The sequence below is a fragment of the Acomys minous genome (assembly GCF_964271855.1).
Source record: "Acomys minous genome assembly, chromosome: 16".
In the NCBI taxonomy this organism is placed as follows: Eukaryota; Metazoa; Chordata; class Mammalia; order Rodentia; family Muridae; genus Acomys; species Acomys minous.
The window spans coordinates 33,852,957-33,871,693 of NC_140498.1; the positions used below are offsets into that span (position 1 = coordinate 33,852,957).

The following is an 18,737-nucleotide window of genomic DNA, read 5'->3' on the forward strand; positions in this document are numbered from 1 at the left end:
TAGGGAGGAGAGAAAAGGAAGAAAGGAAGGAAAAGGAAAAGGAGGGAAAGGAAGAGAATGGAAAGAAAGGAAAGGAAAGGAAAAAGAAGGGGAAAAAGTTCTCCACCCTCCGTGGTTTTTGAAACGGGGTTAATTCTATCATTTGGGTGCTTGGTCAAGAAAAACCAACTCGTCTGTTCCTATTTCCTCCCTAGTCCATGGTCCTCCTGCTGCAGAGCCAACGTCAGTATATATTTGAATATGACTCCTCTGACCGCCTCCATGCAGTCACCATGCCCAGTGTCGCCCGGCACAGCATGTCCACACACACCTCCATTGGCTACATCCGAAACATTTACAACCCACCTGAAAGCAATGCATCAGTCATCTTTGACTACAGTGATGATGGCCGCATCCTAAAGACATCTTTCTTGGGCACTGGGCGCCAGGTGTTCTACAAGTATGGAAAGCTCTCCAAGTTATCGGAGATAGTCTATGACAGCACTGCTGTCACCTTTGGGTATGACGAGACCACTGGCGTTCTGAAGATGGTCAATCTCCAAAGCGGGGGCTTCTCCTGTACCATCAGGTACCGAAAGGTTGGGCCCCTTGTGGACAAGCAGATCTACAGGTTCTCTGAGGAAGGCATGATCAACGCCAGGTTTGATTACACCTATCATGATAACAGCTTCCGCATTGCCAGCATCAAGCCTGTCATAAGCGAGACCCCCCTTCCTGTTGACCTCTACCGCTATGACGAGATTTCCGGTAAGGTAGAACACTTTGGCAAGTTTGGGGTCATCTACTATGACATCAACCAGATCATCACCACCGCCGTCATGACACTCAGCAAGCACTTCGACACCCACGGGCGCATCAAGGAAGTGCAATATGAGATGTTCCGGTCCCTCATGTACTGGATGACAGTGCAATATGACAGCATGGGCAGGGTCATCAAGAGGGAACTGAAACTGGGACCCTATGCCAACACCACAAAGTACACCTATGACTATGACGGGGATGGCCAGCTCCAGAGTGTGGCCGTCAATGACCGGCCTACCTGGCGCTATAGCTATGACCTCAATGGGAACCTGCACCTGCTAAACCCAGGAAATAGTGCTCGCCTCATGCCGCTACGCTATGACCTCCGGGACCGGATAACCAGACTAGGGGATGTGCAGTACAAGATCGATGACGATGGTTATTTGTGCCAGCGAGGGTCCGACATCTTCGAATACAACTCTAAGGGCCTTCTAACACGAGCGTACAACAAGGCCAGCGGGTGGAGCGTGCAGTACCGCTACGATGGCGTGGGCCGCCGCGCTTCCTACAAGACCAACCTGGGCCACCACTTGCAGTACTTCTACTCTGACCTCCACAACCCCACACGTATCACCCATGTCTACAATCACTCCAACTCTGAGATCACCTCCCTGTACTATGACCTCCAGGGCCACCTCTTCGCCATGGAGAGCAGCAGCGGGGAGGAGTACTATGTAGCCTCAGATAACACCGGGACCCCTCTGGCTGTGTTCAGCATCAACGGCCTCATGATCAAGCAGCTGCAGTACACAGCCTACGGGGAGATTTACTATGACTCCAATCCGGACTTTCAGATGGTCATCGGCTTCCACGGAGGCCTCTATGACCCACTCACCAAGCTTGTCCACTTTACTCAGCGCGATTATGACGTGCTGGCGGGACGGTGGACATCCCCTGACTACACCATGTGGAGAAACGTGGGCAAGGAGCCAGCCCCCTTCAACCTGTACATGTTCAAGAACAACAATCCGCTGAGCAATGAGCTGGATTTGAAGAACTACGTCACAGGTGAGACTCTGCTGCCCGGGGGTCGGCAGTAACTTCCTGTGAGGTGGTGTACCCAGGAGACTGCTGGGCATCTGGGGCAGGGTACGTTATGCCTGATGGTAGAACGCTAGTGCTGGCAACCCCAGGGCACTGCAGAAGGGAGAGGAACCAGTGAAGCAAGTATTCTGGGGCCAATTCCTGACCGCTTCACATCTGTCCCATTGAAATTGCTTTTCTGAGAGCCCTTCCTACCCAAGCCGAGGGTTCGGCTGACAGAGAGGCCTATATCTGAAATGTATAGTTCAAATTCTCTCTCTCTCTCTCTCTCTCTCTCTCTCTCTCTCTCTCTCTCTCTCTCTCTCTCTCTCTCTTTCTCTCTCTCCCATTAATAAGTCAAAGGCCTAGAGCTAGTGGCCCAGGTCTCTCTGGGAAGTTCCCTCCTCTGTGAAGGGCACCCCATGGAGGATAGTGAGAAACAAGCCATCTTCCTTCTAGGTAAAGCCCTGGCCTGACTTTTCTCTCCCTGGGTTGTTAATATTATCATTATTAGTAAAGCCACAAGTTATCACATGTACCAGGTGCCTAAGCTCCTGTTCCTGACCTCCAGAGGTTTCCCTGGTGACATATGTATACAGAGAGCCAGCAGTGGCACAGAGAGAAGGAAGTCACACTTCCCACAGGGACGTCTGCTAGGTTACTTACTTCAAACGCACTCATAGAGTAGCACCATATGAGACACCTAAACAATGCTACCTTTATCCCAAGTAAATGTGTAGTGTGTGTGTGTGTGTGTGTGTGTGTGTGTGTGTGTGTGTGTGTGTATGTGTGTGTGTGTAAGAGAGAGAGAGAGAGAGAGAGAGAGAGAGAGAGAGAGAGAGAGAAAGAGAGCAAGAGAGAGAGAGAGTCTGTGTGTATGTGTGTGTACACACACACATGTTTGTGTCTATGTATGTATGTATGTGTGTGTGTATGTATGTGTGTGCATGTGTGTTGATTCATATTTGAAAGATATGGCACAATATAGAAAGACCTGTGTCAAACTGAGCCTGAAGAAAGAAGTGACCTACCCTGACTCAAGGCTGAAAGAAGACTATAAACAAAAGTCAGAAGGTCGCAAGAATCTTGCAGAGCTGGGCATGTAGGGAGGCCCTGTCAGGGAAACCGGATCTACTTCACAGAATAAGCAAGAAATTGGTGAGATGCAGATCCCTGCCCACTCCTCTACCCATCCATCCCGCCATCCATTCACCCACCCAGAAAAGATGCTGGGGTGTTTTAGGTAGAATAGACACAAGACAGTTAGGAGTGAGGCAAAGCGCTTGTCCTCAATGAAATAGACAAAGAAACCAGGATGTGTGGATAGACACAGATTAATCACATCCAATGGGACTACCTTCTAGGAATCGGGCAAGGGTGATATCATTTGGCCATGAATTCTATAGAAGAATAATAAAGGGAACCCAAGACCAAGGCTCCCCCAGTTCCAAAAGACCCACACCTCTTAGCTATGACCATAGAGGGCCCCCATTCTTGTGTGACCATTTGCCCATTCACACACCACCCACCCACAGCTGCCTGGAGCAGCTTGGCTGCCTTGGTGTATCACGTGGCAGTTATTGACTTCCAGACTATGGCCACGAAGTATGCCACTGACAAGTTTCACACCTGTCAGAACTGAAACCAGTGTCTACATGCAAACAAAACAGGTAGAACCTGTCGTACCTGGGAGCTATGGCTAACCTGGTTCCTCCTGATGCCTCACCAGGAGCCTCTGCCTGCTCTGATGCCCTGCCAAGCCTTCCTCTCTTCCCCAAGGTTGGCTGGATTTTATCCCCAACTCACTGACGCTTCCAATTAATGAACCTCTCAGGAAGCCACACACATGCATACACACACACACACACACACACACACACACACACACACACAGAGGCATCCATGTGGTTATGGGTGCTATGAAGATAAATAAAATAGGACAAGGGGTTAGCTGTAGAGTGATATGGTAGGAAGTGCCCCTTTACATAGCGAGCCTTGCTGAGTGGGTGACATTTGTGGGGGACCTTTTTTTTTGAGGTGGAGAGAGGCTAAGCATGTTGGAGAAGAGGAAGGCAGAGGCAGAGCACATCGGCCTCAGCTTGGTGAATGAAGGGACAAATACGCTTTGCAGATTCACAAATATGTCCCATACAGATATGCCTCACACAGCCTTCCTTTAGCACTGGACTCCCTAGGAATTAATCTGCCAGAAGTGAATGAGGAAAAGGCCACAGAAGGGGCTGCCTTGAATACCTGCTGCTGCCAAGGCTCAAATGAAACCATTCACAGACTCACCAGACCCCCAGCTACGTTCTCACTTCCCTGGCGTGTCGGGTGGGGTGGAGGAGAGAAAAAGAAAAATGAGATTATCGGGGCTTTCTGAATAGCAAGATGGCTTTCCTAATCTCAGGGCTTCATGGAGACCGGATAAGTGGGAATCGAATCAATTTGAACGAAGTCCAGCCAAATTGAATCCAGAAACCATTAGAGAGAGTCTAAAATAAAGGGCGGATTCATAGAAGCTGCAGGGGCAGCTGAGTAGAGGAGCTGAGAGAGTAGCCAGGCCAGGCAGGACCACACCTGCAGCCACCTGCTTCCTCCAGCTGACCCTCGGAGAATGGGCTCAGCAGAGAACACTAGATCCTTCTCTGCAGTCCCAACACTGACTCACCTGCACGCCTTGTCCAAATCAGCCTTAATTTGCCACTTAGGAGGCTTGTAGAGTGGCTAGGCCTGATACTTAAGCAGAAGAGGTAATTAAGATGTAGTCAGGAGGAACCAAAAAAAACAAAAACAAAAACAGACCCTGCCTCTCCAGAATCCAGAGGGATTGTGCTGTTTGGAAACAGCTCTCTGAAAAAAAGTGGCTGCTCCTGATGCAGGAAAAAGCTCCCTCGTTCGCCAGAGAAAATCAGCCCAATGGGAACTTATCAGTCTTGAACACAGTGGACCCAAGGCCAGTCTGAGTACTACCTGGTGCTCTGCCATGAGTCATGAGTCATACCCAAACACCAATTCTGGTCTCACCACTCACTTCCTGTGTGACATTGATGAATGTCTTGAGCTTTCTTAGCCTTAGTCTTCTGAACTGCAAAATGGTGATAATAATTACACTCACCTCATCAAGTTGTGAAAACAGTGAATCAGCCAGGCACACAGTGAAGGTATGCCTTCTTTTTTTTTTTTTTAAATATATATACAGTGATCTGCCTGCGTGTACACCTGCACACCAAAAGAGGGCAATACATCACATTAGAGATGATTATGAGCCACCATGTGGTTGCTGGGAATTGAACTCAGGACCTCTGGAAGAGCAGTCCGGAGCTCTTCACCTCTGAGCCATCTTTCCAGCCCGGGCATGCATTCATTAGTGAGGGTGACAGTAGAGACGAGACACGCTGGCATACTGTTCTGGGAATATGGAAGAAACCTCCAGATGTGCCTTGTAGCAAAGTCAGACTGAGCTGATGTACTGCTTTAGGAAAGCAGACACAGGAGCCTTATAGGAGGAGCACGGTGACCCGTGTTCCCTCTTCCCCTTTCTCTCTGAAGAGTCTGGGATGCACAAGCTGAAGCCCTGCTTCAGCTGAGTGGGATGATGCGTTTAATCTCTCCGAGGAGAGCCACATCCATTTCATGTCATGTTCTTTGCATATTTACACTTAACACTTGAAGGTGCTGTTACAGTTCTCAGCAGCAGTGGCGGCGGTGGTGGCATGGTCCCGTGCTTTGGAGAACGTGAGAAGAGGCTGGTAGCTGTTAGGAGTGGCTGTGTTGCCAGCACCTGCCTCATCGCCAGGCTCTAGACAGACCATTTGTTCAGGGGACCTGTCTTCTATCACACTTGCCACTCTAAAGGGATGCAAAGGACCTGCACTGCCCCTGGTGGCACTGGGATATGAGTAGAGGTTTCACGGGTTTATATGAGAAGAAAAATATGTCAGAAACTTCAGAGCAGGGCCTGTGTGGCAGGGCACACTTGTAATGACAGCAGAGTGGGGAGGGAGGGTGAAGGGAAGGAAGGAAGGAAGGAAGGAAAGGAAGTTTAAAAGAACAAAAGGAAGAGAATAAAATTGGCTGACAAGGAAAAGGAAAAACAGAACTAAAGGAACTGACCTAACAGTTCCCATTCACAGGTAAGCTCTTTAAAAATCCCTGGTCTTAGGGACTGGAGAGATGGCTCGGCGGTTAAGAGCACTGACTGGTCTTCCAGAGGTCCTGAGTTCAATTCCCAGCCACCACATGGTGGCTCATAACCATCTATAGTGTCATCTGGTGCCCTCTTCTGGCCTGAGGTGTACACACAGGCAGAGCACTGTATACACACACACACACACACACACACACACACACACACACACACACACACACACATATATATATCCCTGGTCTTGGCCAAGTGAGATGATTCAGTGGGTAAAGACACTTGCTCACAAGCCTAACATTCTGAGTTTCATTCCTGGACTCGCAGAGTGGAAAAAGAGAATCAGTGCCCTCATGTTGGCCTCTGCCATGCACTAGGCTGTGGCGGGCACTCCCCTTCCCAAAGAAGTAAGTCTGATTTAAAACAACAGCTTCCTACCCAGAGACGTGCTGTCCTCACTGAAGAGAATGCAGGCTCACAAGAGAAAGCTGGGGGGGTGGGGCAGAGCTTCACTTGCTCTTCTTTAGATTCCCCCACAAATCTCGTCTGTCTCTTGTGAAATTTGGGCAGGTTTATATGGTACACAAAGGAGGGGTTTGGTGTCTGGTGCACTGTGGAGAATTACTTCTCATGGTCTCTGAGCTCTTTCACTCAGTGCTGGCACCCTCTCCTCCCTGTCCCCCCCCCCACCTTTAGCACATCTTATCTCTCAGCCAAGGGAGTAGGTCTAAGACTCACTCTGTAGCAGAGACCTAAATGGTATTTGCAGGGAGGCACATGCCTTTGTTTCCTCTCTTTAAGTTTACAGTTGGTTTTTGGTCAGCAAGTCAGTCTGCTGCCCTGTGTGGCCTTTTCTAACATGATTTCCCTGAGTTTAAAAAAAAAAAAGGCACATTTGGTTTTAGATTAGTAAGTAAATAATGGCACAGGTGATAGAAAATAAACAGTCATGGCAAGCAGCCATAACTCTCCAAATCTGGAGCCTGGTGCGGTGATGTGTGCCTGTGATCTCAGCACTCAGGGCGGCCAAGGCAGGCAGATCTCTGTGAGTTCGAGGCCAGCCTGGTCTACAAAGTGAGTCCAGGATAGCCAGGGCTACGCAGAGAAACCCTGTCTCAAAAAACAAAAACAAACAAACAAACAAACAAAAAACAACATCAACAAAATCCAAAGTTGGAAACCAACACCTCACTGGCCATAGTGAGTGTGCTGTGCATGCTGCTGATTACTGTGTGTGTGTGTGTGTGTGTGTGTGTGTGTGTGTGTGTGTGTGTGTCTGTCTGTCTGTCTGTCTGTCTGTCTGTCTGTCTGACTGTGTGAGTATGTATGTGTATCGCATGCATGTGCATGTACATATGTGGGGAGGCCCAAGATCAAGGTATCTTTCCCTATCTCTCTCCACCTTCTGTTTCGAAACAGAGCCTCTTGCTGAGCCTGGAGCAAGCCCTGGAGGCCTGCGTGTGCTGCCTCCTCGGCTCTTGGAGTTCAGGACTTTATGTGGGTGCTGGGATCTGAGCTCAGGTCCCCATGCCTAAGAAGAAAACGCTTACCAACTGAGCCTCTTCCCAGCCCCACGGTGGTGCTTCTCAGGACAATTTCAAACCCTTTTTTTCTTTTTTAATTTTTGGTATTTTAAAATATAAAGTCATGGGTTTCAGTGTGGCATTTTCATTCATACTTTGTTCTTATATGCCCCTCAATTATATTACTACCCACCCACCCATCGTTTTTCCCCTCTTCCCCTACTAGCCCCCTTTTGGTTTTATATTACATCTGTTCTGCTACACACACACACACACACACACACACACACACACACGATTTCTTCCTTCTCGTGGTCATCTTGACTTTGACACTGACTCAGAGGCATGCAGGAACCTTCTCTAAGAAGCAATATGAGTGCCTTAGATTCCACTTGCAACACACATGTACACATATATAAGAACACGATTCTTACAGGACAGAAAACATGGCCCTTGTCAGGGCCCAGCTTATTCCATTTTACATAAGAATTTCTATCCATTTTCCTGCAAAATGTTGTGATTTCACTTTTCTTTACTACTAAATAAAATCATTTTGTGAGCTAGACAGTGGAGGCACACACCTTTAATCCCAGCACTGGGGAGGCAGAGGCAGGCAGATCTCTATGAGTTCGAGGCCAGCTTGGTATACAGATTGAGTTTCAGGACAGCCAGGGCTAAACAGAGAAACCCTGTCTTGAAAAAAAATTATTTTATGTGCAAGTGCCACATTTTCTTTATCCATTCATTGTTAATGGACATCTAGGCTGAGCCCATTTTTTTTTTTTTTTAGCTATTGTAAATGGCATTTTTTTTCAGGGTTCTACTATATATCAGCCTGTGTGGCCTGGATCTTACCATGCAGGCCAAGCTAAAACCACCTGCCTCTGCCTTTCAAATGCTGGGATTAAAGAGATGCACCACCATACCAGGCAGAGTAACATTTTTTTAATTATTTGTTTATTTTTATTTTTTGTGCATTGGTCTTTTGCCTGCATATATATATCTGCATGTCTATATTGGGGTGTCAGACCCCCTGGAACTGGAGTTAAAGTTAGTTGTAAGCTGTCATGTGGGTGCTGGGAATGGAACCCAGACCCTCTGGAAGAGCAGCCAGTGCTCTTAAGGCCTGAGCCATCTCTCCATGCCTCTCATGTTGTTTTTGTCTTTGTGGTTTGGGAATGGAACCCAGGGCCTCAGGCATGCCAGGCAAGAACCCTGCCTTAGGGCCACAGAACCTCATATAAACCTGAGCTGTGTTCTCACCCATGTGTGTAATCCCCAGGGCATTCAAAGATGGAATAGATTCCCCACAGCAGATGGGTAGACCGTAGATGCCAGTTTACCTCTCAGAGAGGCTATCCTGTGGCTTTCCTTAGTGTCAATAGCAATGTCCAACTCCCACAACAAGCCTAGGACAGGACAGAGCATCCCTGACTCCCAACAGACACTTTCCTTCAGAAGGTAGGAAGGTATAAAGGGCTCTTCTATTGCACTTGTGCTGCACAGGGTAGCTTTTACCCGGAATGTTCTAGCTCGCTCATTCGTTCCACAGGTACTCACTGTGTGTCTGTCTCATACTTAAGCATCACTGCGGAAGAGACATCAGAGAATAAAATAAAATTTTAGGAGCTGAGTGTGGTGGCACGTGCCTTTAATCCTAGGATTCCAGAGGCAGAGGCAGGAGGATCTTTCCAACTTAGCAGTCACTCTGATCTACACAGCAGGCTCCAGGGTATCTGGGACTACGTAGAGAGACCCTATGTCAAAAACAAGTAAATGAATAAATAAAACGTTTAAGTTCCCTCCCCTGGTAGAGCACATATGCCGAGTGAGGGAAACAGACAACAAAGCGTAAGTATTTCCCAGAAAGCATTGCGTGTAAGAATGTGAGCGCTGATTCAGAGGGATGCCGGAGCACAGTGAAGGGCCTTGGGATACTGAAGGTGGCTACAGGTGCCTCTCCAGCATGTCGGGTGGAGTTAGCTTCAGTTACACCTACAAGAAGTAGGAGAATAAAAGAGTCAGAAAATACTTTTAGGAAGGAGCATGCATGGCCAGAGAGGGGCCCGCGGCCATGATGACCCAGAGATGGGTGTGCACCTAGCCTGCCTGAGAAGGAACACAGCTAGGCAAGACAGTACTTGACCTGTAGTCCCAGCACTTAGGAGGCTGAGATGAGAGGGTAGTGAGTTTAAGACTAGAGAAAGCGACCCTGCCTTAAAACACCAGAGGAACATAAAAGAAGACAACAGAGAGATCATAAGGCTGGTCTTTATGCCCTTAACGGTCACCTCGATGACCTCGGCTCTTCCACTGAGAAAAGTCTTCTAAGAGCTATGAGCAGGCTGGAGAGATGGATCAGAGGTTAAGAGCATTGAGTGCTCTTCCAGAGGTCCTGAGTTCAATTCTCAGCAGCCGCATGGTGGCTCATAGCCATCTATAATGAGATCCAGAACCCTCTTCTGGCTTGCAGGCAGGATACTGTATATGTAATAAATAAATAAATAAATAAATCTTTTTTTTTTTTAAAGAGGTCTGAGCAAGGAAATGGCCTAGTCTGCTCCATATTTAGGGAGTCACCTGGCTACCGTACTGATAAGTGAGGCAAAGACTGGGAGCAGGAAAGCTAGTTAGAAGTCTAAAAGTCCAACCAGGATATGATGGGCTAGGAGGGTAAAGGTGGCAAAAGTGACAAGAAGCCAGCATGTACCTGTATTGTTTTAAAAGTAAAAGCAAAGAATATAAATAAAGTCTCCCCCCCCGCCAAAAAAAAAAAAAAAAAAAAAAAACACACACCAATGTAATTTCAGAAAACAAGGGAACTGAGGAGTTGTTTTTTTTGTTTGTTTGTTTGTTTGTTTGTTTTATCAGCTGTAATGAAATGCCTGAGGCATGTAACTTTGTAAAGAGAAAATTAGGGTCCTTTAACTCACAATTTGGAAGGTCAAGAGCAGGATGACAGACAACTCCATTCCTGTGAGGGCTGATAACAATAGTAGAGTCATTGGTGTGGCTGTGGTCACATCTCAAAGGACAGAAGGGGGCAGGCTGGACCCTATTATAACAGTCTTCTCAAGACCTCAAAGCTGGGTTGGGAGTATAGTGAGTTGCTATAGTGCTTGCCCAGCATTCATGAAGCCCTGTGCTCATGCTCAGCACCATATAGGAACCAGATAAGTGATGCATCCCTGTAACCTCAGCACATCAGAAGTGGGGATGGGAGAATCAGAAGTCTAAGATCACCCTCAACTACAAAGTAAGTGCAAGGCCAGATTGGGATACCTGAGGCCCTGTCTCAAGAAAGGGAGAAAAAAACAGAACCTAATGGGCCGCACAAGAAAACCTCCCACCCCAGTGACCTATGAACCTACCACACAGCCAAGCTTATAAAAGGTGTCACCACCTCCCAGAAACACCACCCTGGGGACTTTAATCACAGTGAGTCCTTGACATACAGTTAAACCACACTCAAACCCTAACAATAGATATTCAAACCAAAATTCAAACATGAAGGTTCATAGCAGCAATATTTATAATGGTCAAAAAAGAAGGTATAATTCATCTAGATATCCATGGAGCGATGAATGGATAGATAAAAGTGTGGACTGTTCCTACAATGAGGCAATGTTCTGTCACAAACAGTAAAAAATGGACTCCATGTTTGGACCACACAGTGATGATCCATTTATATGAGATGTCCAGAACCACAGGCAGGTGCAGAGGCTAAAGCTAGCTTAGGGACTGTGGGACAGGGTCCATACAGAATGACTGCTAACCCATATGCTGTTTCTTTGTGGTGTCAAAGTGTCATGGAATTAGATACAGACAATGGCTACCAATATTTTTAATATCTTGGAGACCTTTGAACTGGGCGAGCACCTTAAAATGGTGAGTTTCGTGTAATATAAAATTCACCTCAGTGTTAAATAAGAAAGGTAGGGGGCAGGGTTCCCTGATAGACTGGATGTGAGGAGTGAAAAAAAAAAGGAAGGAGTCAGGGTTGGTGGGCAGACAAGTGGAGATGCAATTGCTTTGAGGAGAAAAGATAGGCACTAGGCAGATGGAGAATTTAGTCCAGGGACAAGATACAGAAGTGATGAGCTTTTAAAAAGGCCAGGCAGGGCTGTACATTTCGGAGTCAGCATCAGCCTGGAGGCAGTACTTAGCCCTCGAGGCTGGATGACTGTGTAATGAAGAAAAATTCAGGCTGGGGAGATGCCGCCATGGGTAAAGGAGCTTGCTATTCGAGACTGGTGAGTTCAATCACCAGAAACTATCTAAAGGGAGAAGGAGGAAACCAATCCACAAAGTTGTCCTCTGATGTCCACATATATGCCATGCCGTGTGTGCTCCAGCTCCAACACATAATAGCAATGGGGGGCGGGGGTGGGGACAGCTTCCCTCTTGTCAGATAGGTTCAGACAAAATAAGAAGATGGTCAGCCTAAGGCTCGGCAACGTGGAGATCACTCATGACCCCGACACATGAGAGTTCCGTACAGTAACGAGGCTCAAGAGCCTGGCTCAAAGAAAATGAGAAGAATGTGGAGCAATGTATATAGAGGGTTAGTGTGAGTGCGGGAGGTTTTTGTAAACGTAAATATAAACTGGGCAGTAGGGCTGGGCGGTGGTGGCTCACGCCTTTAATCCTAGCATCTGGGAGGCAGAGGCAGATGGATCTCTGTGAGCTCGAGGCCAGCCTGGTCGACAGAGTAAGTTCCAGGACAGCCAGGGCTACAGAGAAAAAACTTGTCTTGAAAAACAAAACAAAATAAGCAAAAAAAGATAGGTAGGTAGGTAGGGGGAAAGAGGGAGGAAGATGATAGATAGATAGATAGATAGATAGATAGATAGATAGATAGATAGATAAATGTAGGTAGATAAGATAGATAAAGACATATAAGCAAGGTATTTTCTCCAACATTATTCAGCTGCACAGATGCAAAAGTGGAATAGATGGCAGCTTGGATTTAATCAGTACTATTATTTCGCCAAGCAGGCATGGGAAAGTAAAAGCAGACACAGCAGATCTTTAAATACACGCCAAAGAATGAGTCCGGGGGTTGGGCAGGAAATGTGTACTAGGTTGGAGGAGAGAAAGGATCTGGAAGTTGAGGGACAAGGAAAGGGAGTTTGGGGTGGATAGATGGAAGGCCTTGAATGCTATTACCAAGCCTGAGCTGCGGCCAGAGGGCTGTGTGCGTGTGAGACTGGCATAATGGGGGACCAGAATTATAAGTGACAAGGTCTAGAGTAGAGATATGAGAGGAGGTCAGAGAACTGAGGGCGCAAGATGTTAGAGGGAGCAACCGTTTGTATAACAAAATCACTAAGAACTAGTTCAGAGGGGGAGACGGGAGCAGTCTACTTCACAGAATCCAGGGGAGTAGCGCAAGGTCAGCCGTGGTCCAGAGGCTACAGGCAAGGGCAGGGAGAAGATGCTCTGCGAAAAGAGATAGTTTGAATTGTCTTTGAATAGCAAGAAAGGAAAGAGCTATTAAAATCTGGAGACACAGAAAGCTTTCCTGAAGGCAGATGTGAACTCCAGGGGCCCATTGGAATGTTTCAGAACTTAGGAAAGGTAAAAGGGGAGCAGGGGAGGGGCAAACCCAGGATGTGACGCCGGGTCTCAAGGTGCCTTTGTGAATAGAGATGAGGAACATGTGAGCATAGAAGCGCAGTGGGAGATGAGTACGGCACTCCTTGGGTCATGGTGGAAGGAGATTGGGACGCCTAAGGGGGCGCTGCCTCACTCAGAAAACCTGGACCATCCACAAGGTATGTGGGCCACATGGTTATAAGCCCAAATGCAATGCCTGGGATGCTCACCTGTAATAGGCTGGGTCTCTTGATCTCTTTGAAGGCCAGGAGGTCTAGAGAAATGGGCTCAGGAAATAAAAGTCTGTTCGTCATGTTCAGCCCTGAAGACTTTCCCCCCAGTGAGTCAGCCTCAGCGCAAAGGTCCTGCACCATAATCACAGTCAATACTTACCCTCCTGGTTGGTCATGGCCTCACACTTCTGACACACAGCCTGGCCTGTGACAGCTCATATGAGGGACCAGAGAGATGATTCAGCTATTAAGAGCACTGACTGCTCTCCCAGAGGTCCTAAGTTTGATTCCCCAGCACTCACATGATGACTCACCGCCATCTGTAACTGTAGTCCCATGGGACCCAATGCCCTCTTCTGGTGTGCAAATGCACATGCAGACAAAACATCCATATACGTAAAGTACATAAATAAATGAGCCATTTTTTAAAATAGTTTATATGAACTACTTCATGTGAAACACATATTAGTTGAGTTATCCATGTATGAGACTCTATAGCGAGTTCTTTACATGCTTTCTCCTCTGTTCCTCACATCAACACAATGAGGTGGGAACAATTATTGTCTTAACTCAAAACTGAAGGAGGCGAAGTTAACAGATGGACAGAAACCTAACCAAGGTCACACAGCGAGGGGACTCAAAGTTGGATCTGTCCGTTCTACACCTGGCCTTTGTAACCATGACATGGTGGTTATCAATGGCCACATTGGGAGGAACTTCCTCTTCCTTGGACATATATAAGGTATCTCTGGTCTGGACAGGAGAGCTGGCTCAGCAGTAAGAGGACATGCTGCTCTTACCCAGGTTTGGTTCCCAGCACTCACGTGGTGGCTCACATCCATATAAAACTCCAGTTCCTCTGGCCTCTGTGAATACCACACATTAAGCAAAACACTAACATACATTTTTTTTTAAATAAAATATTTTTTCTAAAGAATCTCTGGTTCCTGTTCCCGTAGACAGTCACCAGATATTGCCACCCTCTTCTCTTAGATCTCACACCCAACCAACCATTTTATCTTGTTCTTTTTTAAAGAACCACTGCAGCCTCCCATCCCTGTGGTTTCAGCAGTCTTTTGTTTTTGCTTCTGCCATAGATGTGAAAAGCTGGCTTGTGATGTTCGGATTTCAGCTCAGCAACATCATTCCTGGATTCCCAAGGGCCAAAATGTACTTTGTGCCTCCCCCCTACGAATTGTCAGAGAGTCAAGCAAGTGAGAACGGACAGGTAAGCGGAAGGGTGAGGGGAGGGCGCTTGACAAGAACCCAAACAGCAATCTTCGTTCCCTTTTCTCAGACAGTGCCACCACGGGAGCCAGGGGCCTTCTGGGAAAGGAACACTGAGGCTGGGTATAAAAGCCATGCAGGAACAGAGATTCCCCAGCAGAGGGAGTGCCACTGCCACCCTTTCTAGTGTGACCCGTATTTCTTCCCAACCTCAATGATCACTTTAATGGTGGTATCATTATCTGCTCAGTATCTACCCTCCGGTCACTCCTTGATTAACAATAGCCCAGAGAAATCCAGTGGCAGCCTGCCATCCGCACCGCTGTAAGATCATAACCCTTTCAGCTTTTATGGGATGTGATAAAACTGTGGTTTGCAGTTTCTGTCCCATTAAAGAACATTTTTATGCCCTACATAAAACCTCAGCATGTTACGGCCCGAATGCATACAGATTGAGTTTTTAGAACATAATGTGTGCCTCGGTCTTCCTCTGATGACCGAAGGGTGGTCAGTTTCAATTTGGGTGCAGCTGAGACCTCAGCACAAGCAGATGGGCAAAGCTCGGGGAGCTGCGTTGAGCTGCCCCTCCCCTTCCCTCCCCCCCCCCATCCTTCCACCCACCCCCCACCCGATACAGGACCGGGGCTCTGCTCTGTGGAAGTCTAGAAGGTCTCAGCTGCTCTGAATAGTCATCCAGATTGTGTGACTGTAGAGAGGCGAGGAGGAGCTGCTGCTGGGTAATTGAGAATGGCAGTCTCCCCATCCTACCCCTCGGGGACCACTCAGTGGATGAATAGCCATCATTTCTCTCATTTATCTAAGTGCTGTTACCTCCCAAACACAGCCTCTTCCATTATCCCAGCCTGTCCCCCAACCACCAATTGAGACAAGTTGTCATTTGTGAGTGGAGAACTCAAGGCCAAGGAGATAATGGTGATTTCATTCCTCTGTACAACCAGGGCCGAGATCCAAAGCACCAGACTCAAATTGCAGAGGTGGGGGGTGGGGGGTTTGGAGGATTAATTCCCTCTGGCCCTCGCAGCCTGGATCTCTTAGCCTACAGCTCTCAAATATAGAATATGCACACAGATCACCTTGAGTACCTGGCTAGAACGCAGCCTCAGCTCAGAGGCCTGAGCTAACAGGGCAGTCAGTCAGTCCCACTGATCCATCCGTGGCTGGCCTCACTTTGAGTAAAGGCAGTGAATAGCCAAGCCACCGGTTTTGGAGCAGGGCAGGTTACAGCAGTAGGACTGCCAGCTGCTCAGACACCTGACCGCACATCAGGACACGCCCGGGTCTGAAGTGTACCCAGGCAGCAGCTACACTCCAAATACAGAGCCTCTGGCTGCCACCGTTGAAGGGATGCACAGCCTGGGTATAGACAGACTCAGACAAGAAGGAGAACCTCTTTCACCTTCTTTCAATAAGTGACATGGTGACAAGATGGTCAGAGCACGCCATTAGGGGACTGGGAACCAGCCAGCCTGCCCTAGTTACAAAGGTAGGGTTATATGAGCATGTGCCGGCAAAGCATATCAATCCCGAAAGCGGAGCGCTCGCCTCCGTCTCTCCAGTGCCCCGCTTGACGAGCTGCCTAGACGACCTTCTGATCTTTCCTTTTTGTCTTGTGCCCACAGCTCATTACAGGTGTCCAGCAGACAACAGAGAGGCATAACCAGGCCTTCCTGGCTCTGGAAGGACAGGTCATCTCTAAAAAACTCCATGCCAGCATCCGAGAGAAAGCAGGCCACTGGTTTGCTACCACCACGCCCATCATTGGCAAAGGCATCATGTTTGCCATCAAAGAAGGGCGGGTGACCACAGGGGTGTCCAGCATCGCCAGTGAGGACAGCCGCAAGGTGGCGTCTGTGTTGAACAACGCCTACTACTTGGACAAGATGCACTACAGCATCGAGGGCAAGGACACGCACTACTTTGTGAAGATCGGCGCGGCGGATGGTGACCTGGTCACGCTGGGGACCACCATTGGGCGCAAGGTGCTGGAGAGTGGGGTGAATGTGACCGTATCCCAGCCCACGCTGCTGGTGAATGGCAGGACTCGAAGGTTCACTAATATTGAGTTCCAGTACTCCACGCTGCTGCTCAGCATCCGCTACGGCCTCACCCCTGACACGCTGGACGAAGAGAAGGCCCGCGTCCTGGACCAAGCAAGACAGAGGGCCCTGGGCACTGCCTGGGCCAAGGAGCAGCAGAAAGCCAGGGACGGGCGAGAGGGCAGCCGCCTGTGGACGGAGGGCGAGAAGCAGCAGCTCCTGAGCACGGGACGGGTGCAAGGTTACGAGGGCTATTACGTGCTTCCGGTGGAACAGTACCCGGAGCTGGCAGACAGTAGCAGCAACATCCAGTTCTTAAGACAGAATGAGATGGGAAAGAGGTAACATAATAACCTGCTGCCACCTCTTCTCTGGGTGGCTCAGCAGGAGCAACTGTGACCTCCTCTCCTAAGGAGACGAAGACCTAACAGGGGCACTGAGGCCGGGCTGCTTTAGGATCCCAAGTGGCAAGAAAGCTCACATTTTTTGAGTTCAAATGCTACTGTCTAAGCGCAAAGTCCCTCATCCTGAAGTAGACTAGAGCTCGGCCACAAATTCTGAGGAAAACAAAACAAAAGGATGAATGAACGAACGAACGAACGAACAAACACACAAAACGTTTCAAGTTCCCCTAAAATATGACCCACTTGTTCCGGGTCTAACAGCAGAAAAAAAAAAAAAAGAGACGCAGAACAGCCAAAAGGAAAGGAACAGAAAACAAAGAAACAAAAGCAAACAAAAAGACAAACACACCGACCGTACAAACGAAGAAATGAAGACGAGAAGGCCTCACATCCTAATACCTCACTCATTCACCCGTGAGCAACACAGAGACATTCACAGGGGCCGGCGTCACCAGACCAGCTGAGGGCGACTCAGACTGTTGGACAAACACTTCCGACGTTTTCGTTTTTAGCAAATACAGGTGCATTTAAAAACACGACTTTGGGGGTGATTTGTGTGTAGCGCCTGGGGAGGGGGGGGCACAAAAGTGGAGGAGCGAGCACTGGAAATACTTTTTAAAGAAAAAGAAAAACACGAGGAAAAAAAAATTAATATCAGAAGTCAAAGCGAAACAATACCGTCCGGCACTTAACTCTCAGGTCTCCACTTAGTCAGGCCTGAGCTAATTTATTTGAGCGCAGAGTGTAAAATTTAATTCAAAATGGTGGCTATACTCACTACACATAAATCTCATACTCTTTTTGTCTTTGGAGATTCCATTGTGGACAGTAATACGCAGTTACAGGGTGTAGTCTGTTTAGAATCCGTAGTTTGTGGGTATCAGTTGCGGTAGAGGTGCGACATTTGTGACTCTGTTGCTAACGGTAACCACTTCCGATCGCCCTGTACATACATATGCCGCAAGGCGCAATCACTGTTTTCAGACTTAAAATTATTAGTGTGTTTGTTTGGTCCAGAAACTGAGACAATCACATGACAGTCACCACGAGGAGAGAAAATAAAAAATAAATAAAAACAAAAAAAAATTTTAAAAAGTTAAAAAAAAAAACCACACACACACACACACACACACAAAAAAAAAAAAAAAGTCTAATAAGAACTTTGGTACAGGAACTTTTTTGTAATATACATGTATGAATTGTTCATCGAGTTTTTATATTAATTTTAATTTGCTGCTAAGCAAAGACTAGGGACAGGCAAAGATAATTTATGGCAAAGTGTTTAAATTGTTTATACATAAATAAAGTCTCTAAAACTCCTGTGGACACTGGTCCTCTGTGAAAATGCTTTATGATGCTATGGCAGCCGTTCTCAATCTGTGGGTCATGACCCCACAGGGGTCACATGTCTTATATCCTGTATATCAGATGTTTACATTATGATTCAGAATAGTAGCAAACTCACAGTTATAAAGTAACAACGGAAATAATTTTATAGTTGGGGTCACCACAACACAAGGAGCTGTATTAAAGGGTCACAGCATTAGGGAGGTTGAGAACTGCTACAACAGAAGCTGGGTGTGCTGCTGGGACAGACCCACAGAGCCAGAACTGGTCAGGGTCAAGGACCCCCTATCCCAAAAGCTTGGAACCAGGAAAGCTAGAGGTTTAATATTTCTTTTCTCATGTTTTAGAACTAGATCACGGGCTGGAGAGATGGCTCAGAG

The 18,737-nt window shown here is 47.6% G+C and overlaps 1 protein-coding gene across 21 annotated transcripts in view; it reads left to right on the forward strand.

The window, feature by feature from the left end:
• TENM2 (teneurin transmembrane protein 2) overlaps positions 1-18,336 on the forward strand; it is a 1,331,021-nt gene extending 1,312,685 nt beyond the window's left edge. For all 21 annotated transcript variants that reach the window (XM_084761228.1, XM_084761214.1, XM_084761230.1 and 18 more), the window contains 3 exons: positions 195-1,809; positions 14,420-14,550; positions 16,190-18,336. In XM_084761228.1, coding sequence (XP_084617354.1) covers positions 195-1,809; positions 14,420-14,550; positions 16,190-16,951 — 2,508 coding nt within the window. In that variant the 3' untranslated portion in view covers positions 16,952-18,336. The remainder of the gene's footprint in view (positions 1-194; positions 1,810-14,419; positions 14,551-16,189) is intronic.
• Positions 18,337-18,737: the final 401 nt, after the last annotated feature.